Here is a 17,753-nt window from a genome sequence, read left to right as displayed (position 1 = left end):
GTCCCTAAGCAGCTCAGCCAGTTCCTCAAACATCACTCTGAATGGGATTTAAAGGTTTGCCATCAATCTTTTATTGGCTTCTCCTCACTGCATTCAGTTCAAGCCTTTCCTTTTCATCATAAATGGCAAACAAATGCTTGGGAACTGTCATCTGCTCGTGGTCAAGCCACGCTCAGAGAAAGGAGCTGAATTCCACGAGTGCATTTCCTCCTGCCAGCACTGCCTGCCTGCCCTCCTGCCCTGCTGAGAGCCTCAGAGCTGGGCCACTTCTGGGATGTCACTGGGCCAGCACTTGGCTCCTTTGCTGGAAACTTCCCGGCCCTGGCTGTTTATAAACTTCACAGGGAAACTGCTCCTCACTCCAGGTTCAGGCTTCCCCCCACAGCAGCTCTCACCCCTGAGCATCCAAATGCATCCAGAGCATCCTGCCAGCTCCAGGCAGCAGATGTGGATACCAAACACAAACAAAGCTGGACAGGAATGTTTCTGTGTGACAATTTTTGGAAGGATAACACAGTTCCTGCTAAACAGAATTTTTCTGGGTTTCTACTGCTTACAAAAAAAAAAAAAATGGAAACAAAATAGCTCATTTTGAATCAATCAGTGTGACTTGAAAGTGCAGCTGGATCCTGAGAGCACCAGGGGAGTTATAACTTGGGCCCACTTCATTCCTCTTTGATCATCCCCTGTGGGTCCCAAGAAGCAGATTCTCCTCTGACACATGACAGGAGATGGATTTGGTTCAGCACACCAAAACAACACTTCATTCTGGGAAAAAAAATTAAAAGAAAAGAAAGGGAAGGGAAGGTTCTGGAAAGGAAAGGAAAGGAAAGGAAAGGAAAGGAAAGGAAAGGAAAGGAAAGGAAAGGAAAGGAAAGGAAAGGAAAGGAAAGGAAAGGAAAGGAAAGGAAAGGAAAGGAAAGGAAAGGAAAGGAAAGGAAAGGAAAGGAAAGGAAAGGAAAGGAAAGGAAAGGAAAGGAAAGGAAAGGAAAGGAAGAAAAGCACCAGTTAACTGCTGCCTATCCTGATTCAGATCATGCACTGGGACATGGGAATTCCCTCTAGCCAGAAACTCTGATATTTTCCTTATTTTTTGCATGGTTTGTAAGAGAGAAAATTCCTCAGGGAGTGGATAAACAAACCCAACAAAAATCTCCTGCAGGCAGAGCAGGCACAGCTGCCCCAGCCCGTGGCAGTACCTGCAGGGACGATGACCCTCCTCTCGTTGGTGGTCATGTTGGGGGGAGGCCCGTTCTTCTCATCCATGTAGGTGCTGTAGCTCATGGGGCTGGACTCGCTCCCTGCCCCCACCAGCTTGCCACACTTGCTCACGCTGCAGTCCACGGGGGACTCCCTGCAAGGCAAAGCAAAGCTGGGTCAGCATCAGAGCCCCTCCATCCCTGCTTACAGGAGGAGCTGTGGCTCACGGGAGACACTCAGCTGTCCCTCTCCGTTATGGAGAGGCCATTCCTGACCTGTTAGTGGGTGTCACAAGGGGTCTGTGGGGCACACAGGGGATCTCTGATAATGCAGCTGGAGCCTCCAAGGGAATGACTCCAGACAAGGCCATGTGTGCAGCAACTCTGAAATAACAACACTCCCAAACCAGGTAAGGAACCAGTGCCCAGGACAGCAGTCTGTGGGTTACATCCACCTCCCTCACTCCTGGATGCTCAGTGCACTCCAACAGTCCTGCAGGTAAGGCTGGCTGCTCCTGGGAGCCCGGTGGCTGTTCCACCCTCTGTGGTGCTCAAACACCCCTCAAGGCTGTTCCACCCTCTGTGGTGCTGAAACACCCCTGGTGCTGCACTGGAGCCTGGCAGTGGCACACAGGTGCTCTGCTCATCTGGCCTGAGGTGTTTCTGCACAGCTCACAGGGACACAGGAACAGCCCTTTCATTGACAAAGAAGCCAGAACACCCACCCAAAGGGACAGGGCTGTCCCCAGAGAACACCCAATGGCAGCACAGCCTGATCTATCCAGGGCTGAATGGGACAGAGCTTGTCCGTTCTTGGAGCCTCCAGAGCTGCAGGAGCATTTGGATAACACTCAGGGACAGGGTGGGATTGCTGGGTGTCCTGTGCAGGGACAGGAGATGGACTCAGTGATCCTGTGAGTCCCTTCCAACACAGCCTGTTCAATTATTCAATTATTCTGTTATTCTATTTTTCTCTGATTAATAGTGCCACAGTTCACTACCTGGTGAGGAAATCTGGGAATCTTGGATGCCCCAGGCATGAGTCAGGAACTTCAGGCCCCAGTACTCAGTGTCAAAAGGGCTCTGGCCCCAGTTTAACCTCTGAGGTGCTGGAGTGATGAAGAGGGGACATCCAGCAGCTCAGGTGGCACCATCCTAAGGCCTGGCCTGCTGCAGAGCCTTGGGAAGATTCTGGGAGAACTGTGAGTCCCCAAAGCTCAGAGACAGAGCAGGGATTGTGCTTTTCTCCAGCTGCAAGAGCAGCTCCTGCCTTTCATCCCTTCAAAGCCCCAAGCCTGCCAGGCACACACAGCACATCCTTGCGGGGCTTCCAGGGAAGGGCACATTGTCCTCACCTTCCCAAGGGGGGAGTTAGTGCACAACCTCTGCACAGAGCAAGCCCAGGCTTTAATCCCAGAGCCATTCCCAGGGCAGTTTAGGCCATGCTCTGATCCCAGAGCTGTCCTTCTCCTCTGGCAGAAGCCAAGAGCTTCTGGAGGGACCCATTCCCTGCAGGGTAAGCACGGTGACAGTGCACAAATCCCACCCTCCGAGCTCAACTGGCACGAGTTCCAAGCAGGACACTAAACAAATTTGTCTCTTAACCTGAGCTGGGGGGAGGGAGCAGTGCCTGAAATTCAGTTATCATGGCTGGGAGATAAATGCTCCACCGAGATATTCTAAGGCAGACGGTAATTTTTTCCTCATGTCTGACGAAGGGAATGTTGCTGGAAAATGGAAATAAGATGTATAACTTACACATGTTCGAATTTAAGGGTTTACTAGTTCGCCTACTGTTTTTCCAGGCAGGGAACCAAAATCCGCCTTCAGAGAGGCAACTGCTGAAGGCTCCATGGCCCCGAGGCAGCCGGGGAGGCTGAGGAGCTGCGAGGACACGAGGACATGGGGACACAAGGACACGAGGACACGGGGCTTTCACAGGGTGAATGAGCAGCGCTGGGTCCCTGGGGCATGGCTCCTGCCAGGTGGGAAAGTGCCTGAGCTGGCAGGGACAGCCCCGGGGCAGCAGCGGGGAGCTGGGTGGGCACAGAGCTGAGTGCTTGGGCACAGAGCTGAGTGCTTGGGCGCTGAGTGCTTGGGCACGGAGCTGAGTGCTTGGGCACAGAGCTGAGACCTGCTGGGCACAGAGCTGAGTGCTTGGGCACAGATTGCTTGGGCACAGAGCTGAGACCTGCTGGGCACAGAGTGCTTGGGCACAGAGCTGAGTGCTTGGGCACAGAGTGCTGCTGGGCACAGAGCTGAGACCTGCTGGGCACAGAGCTGAGACCTGCTGGGCACAGAGTGCTTGGGCACAGAGCCGAGTGCTTGGGCACAGAGTGCTGCTGGGCACAGAGCTGGGCACAGAGCTGAGACCTGCTGGGCACAGAGCTGAGTGCTGCTGGGCACGGAGTTGAGTGCTGCTGGGCATGGCCTGGGCTGGGGAGGCCCAGAGAGGTATCTGAGATCCAGGTGTGAGAGTGTGATCCAGGTGTGACACTGCTCCAGGTGTGACAGCATGATCCAGGTGTGATAAGACAATCCAGGTGTGACAGGACAATCCGGGTGTGATGATCCAGGTGTGACACCATGATCCAGGTGTGATCCTGTGCTCCCAGGGCTCATACTGTCCTCCAGCATGTCACATTGTCCTCCAGGGTGTGACACTGTGCTCCAAGGAGTCATACCCTGCTCCAGGGCGTCAGACTGTGCTCAAGGGTGTCACAAGATGCTCCAGGGCGTCACACAGTGTCCCAGGGTGTGACACTGTGCTCCAGGCTGTCACAGCATGCTCCAGGGTGTGACACTGTGCTCCAGAGTGTCAGAGCCTGCTCCAGGCTGTCATACTGTACTTCAGGCTGTCACAGCTTGCTCCAGAGTGTGACACTTGGAGTGCTCCATGGTCCCACACTTTGCTACATGGTGTGACACTGTGCCCCAGGCTCTCACAATGTGCTCCAGGCTGTCACACTCTGCTCCAGGTGTCACACTCTGCTCCAGGTGTCACCCTCTGCTCCAAGTGTCACACTTTGCTTCACAATGTGACACTGTGCCCTGGGGTCTCACATTGTTCTCCAGGCTGTCACACTCTGCTCCAGGTGTCACACTCTGCTCCAGGTGTCACACTTTGCTTCACAATGTGACACTGTGCCCTGGGGTCTCAAACTGTGCTCCAGGGGCTCAGACTGTTGTGCTCATAGGTCACTGTCCCTGCTGAGTGACCAGCCTCCTCTCCTGCCCTGCCTGGGATCCAGAGTTCTCTCTCCCATCCTGCTCTGCAGTAAAATTTCCCTGGAAAATGCCCCTGCAGATGGGACAGGCACTATTTGTGATCAAACAATTCTATATATTTCACTCATACAGCTCCATGGGGAACTGCTCCAGCACAGACCCCACCTGCAGTGCTGGGTCCAGCTCTGGAGCCCCCAACACAAGAAGGATGTGGAGCTGCTGGGGCAAATCCAGAGGAGAACATGGAGCTGCTCCAGGGCTGGAGCCCCTCTGCTCTGGAGCCAGGCTGGGAGAGCTGGGGGTGCTCACCTGGAGAGGAGAAGGCTCCAGGGAGAGCTCAGAGCCCCTGGCAGGGCCTGAAGGGGCTCCAGGAGAGCTGGAGAGGGACTGGGGACAAGGGATGGAGGGACAGGACACAGGGAATGGCTCCCACTGCCAGAGAGCAGGGATGGATGGGATATTGGGAATTGGGAATTGTTCCCTGTGAGGGTGGGCAGGCCCTGGCACAGGGTGCCCACCCTGGATCCCTGGCAGTGCCCAAGGCCAGGCTGGACAGGGCTGGGAGCATCTGGGACAGGGGAAGGTGTCACTGCCATGGCAGAGGTTTGGATTAGGATGGTGTCTAAGGTCCTTTCCAGCCCAAACCTCTCAGGATTCTGTGACTCTGGGATATCCAGACTCTTGGATACCAACACCTTGTAAAGAGCCTCTCCATGCTTCTGCTGGCTTGGAATGAGCACAGGCACAGAGCAGAGTCCTTGGCTGGCTGTGCTCCCTCTCACATTGTGCACAGTGACCCTCACAGTGAAGCAACCAAAGTAACCCCGGGGCTGTGAGATCCCCTCAGTTTTTTGGGATGATTTTTCACATGACAGACTCTGCTCTGCAGACGCTGCCCATCCCTTGCTCTGTGCCTCAGCAGCCCAACCTGGACAGCCAAGTCCCAGAAACCTCTGGCAGAAAGGTCTGAAGGGACTTTAAGGGACTGAGGTGCCCCTGCCGGGCACTGTGGGCAGAGAAGCCACTCCATGAATCCTGCAGGACACTGAATGTTCTCCAGGTGCCTGTCAGAGTCAGGTCCCTGTGCCTGCAGAGCTGCCTCCCTTCCCTCTGGGGAAGTTTTGGGGATGGCTGCACCCAGAGCTGACCCTGTAGGACACACATAACTGGGAATAGCATCACTCAACAGGGCAGGAGATCAAACTGTCCCTGAGAAAGCACCATGGAATCTTCAGTGACAGCAAGGGAGAAGATCCTTAACTTTGTGTCCTCTGGAACCCAGCATTTCCTACCAAACACAGCCCTTTCCTGGGAATTGAGAAGCTCTGCCAGCCTAAGTCCCCACTGCAGCCCCTGCCCTGCCCAAGGTGAGGGATTTACCCCAGCAGGAGGGGAGTGCAGCTGTGGCCACACAGGGGAGGATTCACCTGGGGAACAATGACAGTGTCACAGGACAGCAGGGAGTGTGAGCCATGGATGAATTAACCCTAACCCTAATCCTAACCCTAATCCTAACCCTAAACCTAACCCTTACACTAAGCCTAAACCTAAGCCTAAGCCTAAGCCTAGGCCTAAGCCTAAGCCTAACCCTAACCCTTACCCTAAGCCTAAGCCTAGGCCTAAGCCTAAGCCTAAGCCTAAGCCTAACCCTAACCCCGCTCCTTCCTCAGCTCCTGCATCACCCATGGGCAGGCTGGGATTCACAGAAATACTCCCTCATCATTTGAAAGGGTTTGTGCCAGGGAATTTCAGCTGCCAGATCAATCCCTGGCTTCTCCCAGAGGTTCCAGTGCCTGTCCCTGCTGGATTTGCTCAGGCTGTGGATGCCCACAGGTAGAAGGCACAGGCTGGATTCACAGGCTCCCCAGAGCACAGCCCCTGTGGCAGGGGCAGAGTCCAAGGAACAGCTCAGCACAGCTCATCTCCACTGTCCAGAGGCTCCTTGTTCCAGCAGCTCTCTCTGGAGATGCCCAGAGTTTGCATCTTTTGTTTGGGACAGTTTTTCCTGGACTGGTGCAGCCTGCCTGGCACTGACCAGTAAATCCTCTGTACAGCTCCAGCCTGGGCTCCAGAGGTGTGGAAATAAAACCATCACTGTCCCAGGCCTCTGTCTAGGAACCACCTTTGACTTCTGCTTGAAAAAGCAACAGATTTCAGGGATTTCTGAACCTGACTCAGGGGAATATTTTCTATCCCTCTTTTCCTATCCTTTCATTCCTCCTTTCTTCCACCCCTCTTTTCTTTTGAAATTTGCTGCTGTTTGGTGTAAAGCCCCATTTTAATTTGTTGTTGTTGTTGTTGAGTGAAGGAAGCAAGAACAGACACCAGGGTCCTGCCTGTGGCCCCCTCTTACAGAGGGAACAGCCAGCTCCTCCAAACTTGCATCTGCCTGTGCTTCAACCCCGCTCTCAGGGATGCCTCGGGAGGAGGGAAACTCCTGAGAGAGGCTGCAGAACGGCCAGAGGGATGGCAAGGATGGGGGGTTTGTCCCAGCCAGGTGAAGGCAGGCAGGAGGGGGATGCTGGGGCAGAAGGAGCCGCAGATCCCACTAGAGGGCTCACACGGGGAGCTCCTCCCTGCAGGCACCAGAGCGGGTCCCTTGCCTTGGGCTGGCACAGCCCCGAGCCAAACACCTTGGGGACCCCGAACCTTGGCGGGATTTTCATGTTCTGGAGCAAAAGAAACATCAAATCACAGAACCCCAGAGGGGTTTGGACTGGAAGGATCCTTCAAACCCATTCAATGCCAGCCCTGCCATGGGCAGGGACACCTCCCGTTGTCCCAGGGCGCTCCAAGCCCTGTCCAGCCTGGCCTTGGGCACTGCCAGGGATCCAGGAACAGCCACAGCTGCTCTGGGATGTCTCTGCAGAACAGCTCCAAAGCATCCCCAAATTTCATTATTCCAGCTGGACAAAACCCGTGCCACAGCTGGGAGTGCCCAGGGAAGTTTGCCCATATCCATTAGCACAGGAGAACTTTCTTTCACATTTGAAGATCTGACACATTTTGTAATATTTTTAAAAAATCACTCACTGAGTTTAGCTGCAAATGCATATTAGGGGAAACTCAGTAAATACAGTCAAGATCTGGAATTACATTACAAATTACATTTTGAATTTATGTAAAATATAAGGAAAATTTTATTAATAATATTGGTTGTAAATTGGATTAAACTTTACCCAGCATTCATCTAAACAATCCTCCTCCCCCCTATTCAGTAAAATTTCAAGCATGACATTTTTTGTTTATTTTGTTTTGGTTTTTAAATATGATTTTAACTGGGTTTTGCTCTGAGCAAGGTGCTGTCTGAGGGCAAGAGCAGATTTTGAGGCCATAACCTGCCTCAGGGTCTGATAACAGTAGAGGAGTTCATGACATTTCTACATCTGAATGATGCAATAAAACAGAATTCTCATCTTCTCCCCTAAAATATTGATTGATGCCTGCCTGGGCATCTCCTACAGGCAGTTAGGATGCACTTATCTGGAAAATTCTTTCTAGTTTGAGGCTAAACCAGGGGATCCTGGAATGAGTAGAGAGCTGGGTGGGCTTTCTATGTTGCTTAGCACTTGGAGAGATCCTTCTGCCACCCTGCTGAGGACCAAACACCCCCAACAGCACCCTCAGCCCTGCTACTGAGGGAAGAGCAAAGCCAGGCCATGTCCCTGCTGTCCCCTGGCACTGCCAGTCCCTGGAGCTGTCCCTGGCAGGCCACACAACCCCAGCCCTGAGCACTCCCTGGTGACAGCACAGCCTGGCTGGGCCTGCTGGGGGCAGCTGCAGCTCAGGGAGAGGAAACACCTGAGAGCAGGAGAGCAGAGCCAGGGGGGCACTGGGTGTTGGACAGCCTGCAGCTGGAGCTAGCTGGGATTGGGGTTGGGGTTGGGATTGGCACTGGCATTGGGATTGGCATTGGGGCTGGTATTGGCATTGGGGTTGGGATTGTGATTAGGAATGGGGTTGGCATTGGCATTGGGGCTGGGATTGGCATTGGGGTTGGGATTGGGATTGGGGTTGGCATTGGCATTGGGGTTGGGATTGGCATTGTGGTTGGGATTGTGATTGGGATTGGGGTTGGCATTGGCATTGGGGTTGGGATTGGCATTGGGGTTGGGATTGTGATTGGGATTGGGGTTGGCATTGGCATTGTGGTTGGGATTAGCATTGACACTGGCATTGGCATTGGGGTTGGGATTGACATTGCGGTTGGCACTGACATTGGGGTTGGGATTGGCATTGGGGTTGGCACTGGCATTGGCATTGGGGTTGGGATTTGCATTGTCATTGGCATTGGGGTTGGGATTGTCCCCTCGCACATGTGTGGGGTTGGCCAGGCAGCTGATGGGCAGGGGAATGAGGGATTGGAGTGGCCCAGTCCATCCCCACAGACTGGGATGGATGTGCAGGGCAGGGAGGAGGGATGGAGGATGGAGGGAATGTTCTCCCGTCCTGGGTGCCCTGGAGCTCCCATGCTAAGGACTTATCCAGAGGCAGGCTGGGAGCTCTGGCAGTGCATGGCCCTGACATTCACAGCAGCCTTTTCTTCTCTCCTGACAGGGGGTCACCTCTCTTTAGGGACACTGAACACATATTTTATGTCCAAGAACCTGGAGTCTTGAGCAAGTCATTGATGAAGGATTTCCTGTTTGCCCAGAGCCACCACGCTCCAGGGGCCTTTTCCATGGCTCCCTGGGCTCCTACAGCTGCTCATGAATCAGTTTGTCCAGGCAGAGCTATTTCCCTTTTTTCTGAGCAAAGGAGGAAATGGCTACACAGGAATAACCACAGAGGGACAGCCCAGGATGTTTCATTCCAGAGCACACAGAGCACTCAAATTTGGGTGTACAAGTACAGGTACACTCAGGATGATACAGAGCCTGTGCTTACAGGACCTGCAGAGCCTTGACACATGTGGTTTATGGCAGCTCGGGGGATGTGGAGGGCTCCTTTTCCCTGCCAGATTTCCCTGGGATAGAGGAGTGGAAAGAGAGGAACCCTCTGTGTCTGTGGGTCTGGCACTGGGGGGGGGTGAGCAACTGCAGCAACCACAGAATCCCAGGATGGTTTGGGTTGGGAGGGACCTTAAAGCTCATCCCATCCCATCCCATCCCATCCCATCCCATCCCATCCCATCCCATCCCCTGCCATGGGCAGGAACACCTCCACTGCCCCAGGTTGGTCCAAGCCCCAGCCATGCTGCAAAGGCTCTTTCCTCCTTTTCCTGAGAAAACCATCCTTGGTAGCCAAAGGTAACCCCCATGATTATCAAAACCCCAAGCACTTTCAAGATCCATCCTTCTCTCTGTGTTATGCTTTTTCAGGAATTAACTCCTTTTCCCACATTTCACCCCAGTTCTGAGATTGAGAACTCAGTGCAAATATCCACAGGGATTTCATGGAGTCAAGAAATGCCACTGAGGTACAGGCAGGGTGAGATGGAGTTAAGTCTGCAAATGATCCCCACGAGGGAGCAACTGCCACAAAGGCCTTGATCTGAGGGCAAAATCAGCATCTACTGTACACTCATGAAGGAAAAACACCATGCTGCTGCTTGATGTCTATAACAGCATCATCTCTCTGTAGAGGGGCAAGGCTGCTTTCTGTTTCCAGCTCTGTGCTCTGCTGTGTTCTCAGAAACCAGGAAAATGTGCTGCTAAACTCACCCTAAAGTAGAAAAACCCTTGAGAGTTTCACCATGAAACACTACAAATGCAAAGATGTTTGTGACTTATAAATTCAAATCACATTTTAAATTAACATGAACTCTAAATCTTCTGCTAAAACCCAAAAGTGTATCTATATTATACCTATATTTAAAATTGAAAAATAAACCAAAATTTTTGCACTTAAAAATTATGTTCAGGAAAGTGAAATTTGTTTCCAGGCTGTGGACTTGTAGTAATGATTCTCAAAGGGGCCACCTGGGCTGCTATAACAAAATGTTGGAACCCTGGATGCTGAGAATTTCAGACTTTCTGTGCTGACAGCCACTGACCCCTAGGAGAACACTGCATTGACCTGAGGCCATGGAGAAGCTTCCAAAATGGAATGGTAGCACTGGGATTGTGGGTGTGGGGTTTGGATAGAAGTGTGTGATATCACAGGGTGGAAAACTTAAAGTTTAAGGGTTTAGAATAAAGCAATAAAGGAAGATGGAGGTTTTAGAGCAGAGGCTGGTCCTTCTTCATCTTCTTCCCCATGGGTTTGGGTGGTTTTGTGTAATTGGATAAAAAAGTCCACATTGCAGGGCACAGGTGATTAGTTATTGGGTTAAAGGTAAAAATAATTTAGCTGTCATTTCTTAATTGGACAGTTTGTCCTTAAAAGACCTTGTGGAGAGGGATATGGACATTTTTTACCTTGCTAGAGTAAAGTGCTTAGAACTCACAGCTTGTGAGACTGTAACATAGATAAAAACTAATAAACATCTGAGTCCAAACAAAAAATAACATCTCGGATTTAATCCCAGCCTTAGCAGAAAAGAAGCAAAGAATCCATTAACAAAATGTTTTCAGGCCATTCCATTTCCCATTGATCAGGGAAAGGATTCACTTCTAGATACAAATGACAGGGGCTGGGCTGTGAGCTGGGCAGGTTAGAACATCCCCAGGCACCCTCTGGGGTTCACACAATGAACCTTCTCCAATGGCTCCTGAATTCCCTGTGTCACCTCTATCCACTCAGAAGGGGTGGGCACAATTACTTTTATTTTTATTTTTAATTTATTTTTATTTCTATTTTTATTTTTTATATTTTTATTTTATTTTTATTTTAATTTTTATTACAACTAATTATTCAAAGTCTGCAATGTGGACTTTTCTGTTTAATTAGAAAATACTAAAACTTATGAAGAAGAAGGTGAAGAAGAATAACTTGGTTTTGTTTTAAAACTTTTATCTTGTTTTATATGTATTAGTATATTTTAAAACCCTAAGTTTTTTACTTTGTGATATTATATACGTTTAATTAACGATACACTTGTAATTTTAGTGTTATCAATTAATTTTGGAAGGTTTTTTTATGGCTTCAGGTTAAATGCACTGTTCTTCTGGGAGTCAGAGTCTGTTAGCACAAAAAGCCTAAAATTCTCAGCATCCAGAACTCCAACAGGCACAGGCCTTTGGTTTTGTTTCACCTCGCAGACTCCCATAAAGGATCTCAGTCTCCTCCCTTCTCCACAGAATCACAAAATCACAGAATCACTGGGTTGGAAGCGACCTTCAAGATCATTGAGTCCAACCCAGCCCCAATACCCCAACTAAACCCTGGCACCCAGTGCCACATCCAGGCTTTGTTAAACACACCCAGGGATGGTGACTCCACCACCTCCCTGGGCAGCCATTCCAGAACTTTATCACCCTTCTTGTAAAAAACTTTTTCTGATATCCAACCTATGTTTCCCTTGGTGCAGCTTGAGGCATCAAAAAGCTTTCCATTACCAGATGTTTGCTTATGGCCTGGTAGAGCACAAATAAAAGGTGACCTTCAGGGAAGCCCTGGCAGCCCAGCAGTGCAGCTTTCGGTGCCTCACTGACAGACTCCAATTATTGCTGCAAGTTCCCTCTGTGAGCCCCTGGAAACATAGCACATCCATGGAGTGCTGAAGTCAGAGGTGAAATGTGGGATTTCCAGCACGAACTCTGCCCTGGCAGTCTCATGCCCAGTCCGTGCAGTGTCCATGGAGACTGGGAGGGGCACATCCTGCAGGACTGCATGAGCAGGGTGCTCAGGCTGTTCAAAATGAGTCACAAAAGGAGGAATTGCAGGACAGTGGGGCATGGTCCTGCACAGAGATGTTGATGTGCAGGACAGGAGCACAAATGGACAGTGTGTGCTTTGCCTTCATATGGGCTCAGGGTTTGGATTCAGGAGCTGCATTCAATGATCCCTGTGGGTTCCTCCCATTCTGGGATTCCGTGTTTAAGACTCTAAGTGTGGAAAGGCTCTGTCCTTACCTGGATCCGTTCATGTGGTCATACTCCCGTTTGACACTGACCCTCACAGGCTGGTTGATCCATTCCTGCTGGGGGGGCAGGGGGTTGATCTTGTGGGGCTGCCCGAAGTCGGGGCTGCCGGAGGCCGTCATGTCCTTGGGGAGCTGCGCGGCCGCGCCGTACGTGGGGTCGAACAGGGACTGGTCGTCGCTCACCACCGACAGAGCCTCCTGGGGAGAGACAGAACCAGCCCTCAGAGCTGTGACTAAAGCAGCAACTGCCCTCTGGTTCTCCCTCTGAGCTGGGAGCACCTGCAGGGCCCCACAGCTGCCCTGCACTGGCTGCCATCGCCACCTGCCCGAGGAGCAAGAGCCTGGGCTCCAGGAGCCCCTATGCAAACATGGGGTTACTCTGCTCTGCTCTGCTGCCATTCCCACCTGCCAGGGGCAATCAGAGCCTTTGGGGTCCAGGAGCCCCTATGCAAACCAGGTCTTGCTCTGCTCTGCTTTGCTGGCTGCTGGCTTTGGGTGGGAGCAGCGTTCAGCTTCACTGGAGCTCTGCAAACAGCAGAGGAGCTGCTGGGGCTGTCACCTCGTGGGGGCTGTGTCACCTCACGGGGGCTGTGTCACCCCACAGGCGCTGTGTGACCCCAATGCTCGCTGTGAGCAGTTCAGCCCCAGCCCCAGTGACCAACCTGCCCACCTGGTGCCCTGCTGCCCCAAAGCCAACTGGTGTGTAGGGAAACACCTCTGGAGTGGCACGGGATGGTCTCTACGTCTCCTTTTGGATGGTTTGTGTGCAGTTTGTGTTTTGAGGTTGCTGCTGAAGGAGAAGCAGCCAGAGCAGGTCACAGTTATGGGTGTTTGTGGTAGGGGAAAAAATGCATTACTTTACACTTTTTGTTTATTTGTGGGAAATGAAGGGCTGTGTGTTACCCAACTGTGCATTTCAAGAAATGCTTAAAAACAGGAAATTGTTATCCCTTTTTTTTTTAATTCCCCCCCCCCCTTTTGCTGAAACTCCAAATATTGACAAAAAGCTCTGGCTATCAATTTCCTTGTGTGGATGTGCTTGGGTTTTCCAAGCGAGGAGTGCTGGGCTCCTGATGGCTTTGGCACGGCCCTGCCTGACTCAAAGTGCATCTGGCAAGGGCTGCCTGCTCTGGAGGGAGCTCAGCTAACCACATACAACACAGCTGCCTTTATGAGTGGCAGGGCAGAAACCGAAGGAGGAACCTCCCGCACTGAAACCTCCCCCACTTTCATGTGAGCTGATGGAGCAGACTCCAAAATAAAGCTACACTCACCTACTCTGGGCTCTTAGTGCTCAAAAGCCACCCAGCAGTGGTGTGTGGGCTGCAGAGGCTCACTGAACACACAGCTGAAACCTGGGGTGTGCTAACACCCATGCTCAACATTCACAGGGCACAGCCTCAACAGGGAGCTTCTAAAAATAATTACTTATTGCTCTCTGCCCACCCCCTTCCCCCAAGTTGTTTCAGAGGTTTGTTTTGTAAATTCTTCCATAACCAAGGAGGGAAACAGAAATTTTGACAGCTTAGAGAAGTGCAGCTCCTGGAATGACACGAGAATCTAAGCACAAATCAGATCTCACCAGGCTCATGACATTGTCACAAAAAACGCCAGTAATTCAGAGTCTGCTGGGTAAACACAAAAATCCCCCTCAAGTTAACCCACTTAAAGAGAATCAGGCCTACAGAAACCAGTGCTTTTCTATCTCTGATCTCAGATCATGTAACAAACCCAAACAAGACAAAGTGGCCTAGAATTGGCGTGGGCCAAGCTTGAATTCAGAGGAACCCTCAAACATCTACATAAATCCTGCTGAAGTTCCAGCACTTGCTGCACTTTGTGGCCAATGTCTCACACTGGTTAGAGCCACTAAACAGCAAAAAGGAATTTTACCCACACTGCCCAGTGGTGGTTGGTGAAAGGAGCTCACACTGTGTTTAACCTTTTCTGCAGCTTTTCCTTGGTGGATTCGCAACCTTTCAAAAATACCCCTCCCTTTTTCAACTTTAGAGTAAAGGAGGGAGTTTAAGGTATCTCTGGGAAGGATATGGTGTGAATTGTGTCAGAAACCCCTCAAAGGGCTAGCTTCATCTCCAGGATGCAAACTTTGCCTGTGCAAGAAGGTACAAGAACAAGAGACAATTCAGTCTTAAAGGGGAGCAAAGTCTTCCCATCAGAGCTCAGGATTTGCTGCTCCTCTGAATCACTGAGGTCAGGATTCACTCCAGGCAGGGGTTCCCAAAAGACACATTTTCTGCAGGCCTCTACTTCCTCACAGTCCAGAAAGTGTTTCAGGTTTCCCACCTGAGGTGATGGGTGAAGCCCACACTGGCTTAGGGCCCTCTAGACCCAGTCTCAGCTGGGCAGAGACAAGGGAAATGTGCGTACCACTGCAAATTCATCAGATAAATATTTTGCATGTTTGGGTTTGGAGATTTGCAGTCTAAAATCATACTCTAAAAACACAGAAAAATTGGGGTTTGTTTTTGGGAAACAATATCTGGGAAAATAATGATAATGAGAGTTATCCCACAAAATCAGTGTGAGAGGTTGCTCACAAGATTTTTACTGGCAATTTGGCAGGACCTATGCAGGGGCTGGAAGGCTCTTCTGAATTCAAGCTTAGTCAGGCACACTTAATTCCAGGCTGTTTGTTCTGCCTAAAGACATTTTCTTCTGAAGAAATTTTCTGGTGGTAAAAAAATCGGAAAGCAGGGATCTCTCTGGCTGTCTCAAAACCCCCCAAACTTATCAACACTCCACAGAATAACCCTGGGCCAAGATCCTGGGGCTGCACAAAGTACAACTTGACGTATACAAGCAAGTACACACTGCTCTGTGTCACAGAGTATGTGGCAGAGAGCCTCCTCAGATAAGGATCTTCCTTGAAAGACAGAGGATGCTGTGAAAGACAGTGGCTGCTCAGAGCTGCCTGCATGCAACTGGTGTTAACTGGGACAGCAATAACCTCACTGGGGCACTGGGATGGAGCTCTGCCTTGTGCTGCATGAGCAGTTTCATCCTGAAAACAGGAGAAATCCAAATGCTCCGGCTGCTCTTGGCAGCTCCTGGGGCAGGAGTGGTTCGAGCTAAACCCGAGCTGGTGGCAGCACAGGCTCAGCCCCAGGGGAGCTGCACCAGCAGGCAGATGAGGAGAGATAGGGCTGGTGACACCTGCTCGGCTGCAGGGGCACAGCACAGCACTGCTGGTGACATGCAAGGCAGGTCGGGTGGCACTGAGCCAGCCCCGCTGCCACCAGCTCAGCCCTGTGCCCACATCCAGCTCAGAAAAAACACAGGGGCAAGCAGCAGGCAGCCTTGGTTGGGGGGGACCCTGGGCAGGGCCAGGGCTGCCTGGAGCTCGGGCCCGCGCTCCGGGAAGGGGCAGGGCCCGGCCCCAGCTGTGGGGACGGGCACCGCCCTCCCTGTGCTCGCTGAGGGCTCCGCTCCCCGGCGGAGCTGGCCGGGGGCTGTGGGCTCCGCTCCCGGGGGGCTGTGGGCTCCGCTCCCCGGCGCAGCTGCCAGGCCCGGCCTGCTCAGGGGATTGCCTGAGGCACAGAGCGGCAGCTCCCTGAAACACTGAGCTTCTCATCCCTGGAATCGAGAGCTGCTCAGTGTTTGGAGACTGGGAAAGCTCTCCGAGGTGTGCAGGTGCCAACGCTGCCTGCCCAGACGGGCACAGCCCGCCAGGTCCTCCCACGGCGCTGCCTCGGCCTGTGGCCTTGGGCCGGCCAGCTTGAGGCCGAGACAGGGGCTGTGTGTGCTACACTGGCATACATGTTACCTTATAGTGCCTCTGGGAATAGGCTGGCCTCAGTTTTTCCAGGTTTTAATCACATTCCTGGCATAAATGTTGCTGTGGTAGCTCGTCCAGCTCCCTGGGCAGCCCAGACCCAGCCCCTGCAGGGCAGCCCACCAGTGGCTGTCCCAAAGGAGGAGTTGGCACACACTCCTGCATCCTTCAGGCAGGAATCTGTGGTGTGCCTATTATTTATACAGCAGTTTCCAGTTGTAAGAGAGTGAATTACCAGGTTTGCCTTTATTTGGATGGGCCATCCCAGGTCCCAGGTGTGAGGGGGACACGGCAGGAGGCACAGTTTGGCCTTGGCCCTGAGGGCAGGAACAGCCAGTCTGACATTCAGGGAGGGCTGGCAAGCCATCAGTGCTTCAACCAAGTTTTCCTGATCTCCTTGCAAAGGGAGATGACACACACACTTTAGCTAAGGTTTGACTTAATAAATTGAACAGGACATTTGAGACAGGAGAAAGCCCAGGGGAACAAAGGCTGGTGAGGTGAGTAGTTAGTGCTGTCACCCCAGGTGTCCCCAATAACTGAGGTGTGCAATGTATGTGCAATGAGATTTCACTGAACATCAACCTTTAGGTCTCTACAACACAATCATTTTTCTGGCCATAACCACATTTAAAAGGCATTACTAAACATCAAAGTTTCATCCTCCTCCACAAAGGCTGCCTTAGAAGAGTGCTGAGTACCTGAATCATTGTGCCATGGAGCACATGGACTCCACTGCTAGAGAGGTGGCTGTTTTTTTTCCTTTCTCCCCCTCCGCAAAATTTCACCACTCCTGGTCCTGTGAGAAAATCACTCCTGAAATATTTTTGTAAAGAGAATGTTGCCAACACAGACCTGAAGAGCCCAGACCTAACGATGTAACCAAAATCCAAGGTCTGCCAGTGTCACACATGGCCCAGGGTTTGCTCCGAGGAGCCCTGGAGTAGAGATGACTTTGGCACTGCAGTGTTACAAGTCAGCATTTCTGCTGCCAGCATCTCATACGAGCACAGAGATAACATCAGACTTACAAGAAAATGAGTCAAATAAGAAATTCAAAAAGGAGGAAGATCTGTGCTGATTGTGGGGCAGCACATTAGGAAGGATCGGGCACTGGATTGGAAGACAGTGTCTCATCCCTGCCCTCGATCTTTGGGAGCATTTCCCTCACCCTGTCTTCCCCTCCTCTGTTGCCCTGTAGTGTGCACACTGTGGGGCCCTGAGCCCTGGCCAGTACTCTCTCTGGGGCACACACAGGAATCCTTTGGGCACACTCTCAGATTTCCACTCTTCCCTTGCTCCCAATCAAACCAAGAATTCCCTCTGCAGCTTTTCCAGACCACTTTTCCTGAGGCTTGCTCCTGCTATTCCACCTTCATTAGAGGATGTGACTGGGGCAGAGACTCCCTAGATCCCCCTAGAAAACTGTAATCATGAACATTTGATTGCCAACAACCTCAATCCAATCTTGTGCCCTTCACAATCCACTGAAGTCCTGCTTAGGAGCGTCTCCTGGCTGCAGCTGGAGATCCATCAACCCCTGGTGAGTGCAGCAGGATGTCACTTG

The 17,753-nt window shown here is 51.6% G+C and overlaps 1 protein-coding gene across 4 annotated transcripts in view; it reads right to left on the bottom strand.

Annotated features, from left to right (window-relative positions):
- Window positions 1-17,753, bottom strand: part of FLI1 (Fli-1 proto-oncogene, ETS transcription factor) — a 91,350-nt gene that overhangs the window by 29,814 nt on the left and 43,783 nt on the right. For all 4 annotated transcript variants that reach the window (XM_074559428.1, XM_074559429.1, XM_074559431.1 and 1 more), the window contains 2 exons: window positions 12,383-12,591; window positions 1,200-1,354 (listed from right to left, as the gene is read on the bottom strand). In XM_074559428.1, the coding sequence (XP_074415529.1) occupies window positions 1,200-1,354; window positions 12,383-12,591 (364 nt within the window). The remainder of the gene's footprint in view (window positions 1-1,199; window positions 1,355-12,382; window positions 12,592-17,753) is intronic.

This window comes from Zonotrichia albicollis, chromosome 27 (assembly GCF_047830755.1).
Source record: "Zonotrichia albicollis isolate bZonAlb1 chromosome 27, bZonAlb1.hap1, whole genome shotgun sequence".
Classification (NCBI taxonomy): domain Eukaryota; kingdom Metazoa; phylum Chordata; class Aves; order Passeriformes; family Passerellidae; genus Zonotrichia; species Zonotrichia albicollis.
Note: the sequence above shows the minus strand (reverse complement) of the source record. Positions and strands in the feature narration are given on the sequence as shown.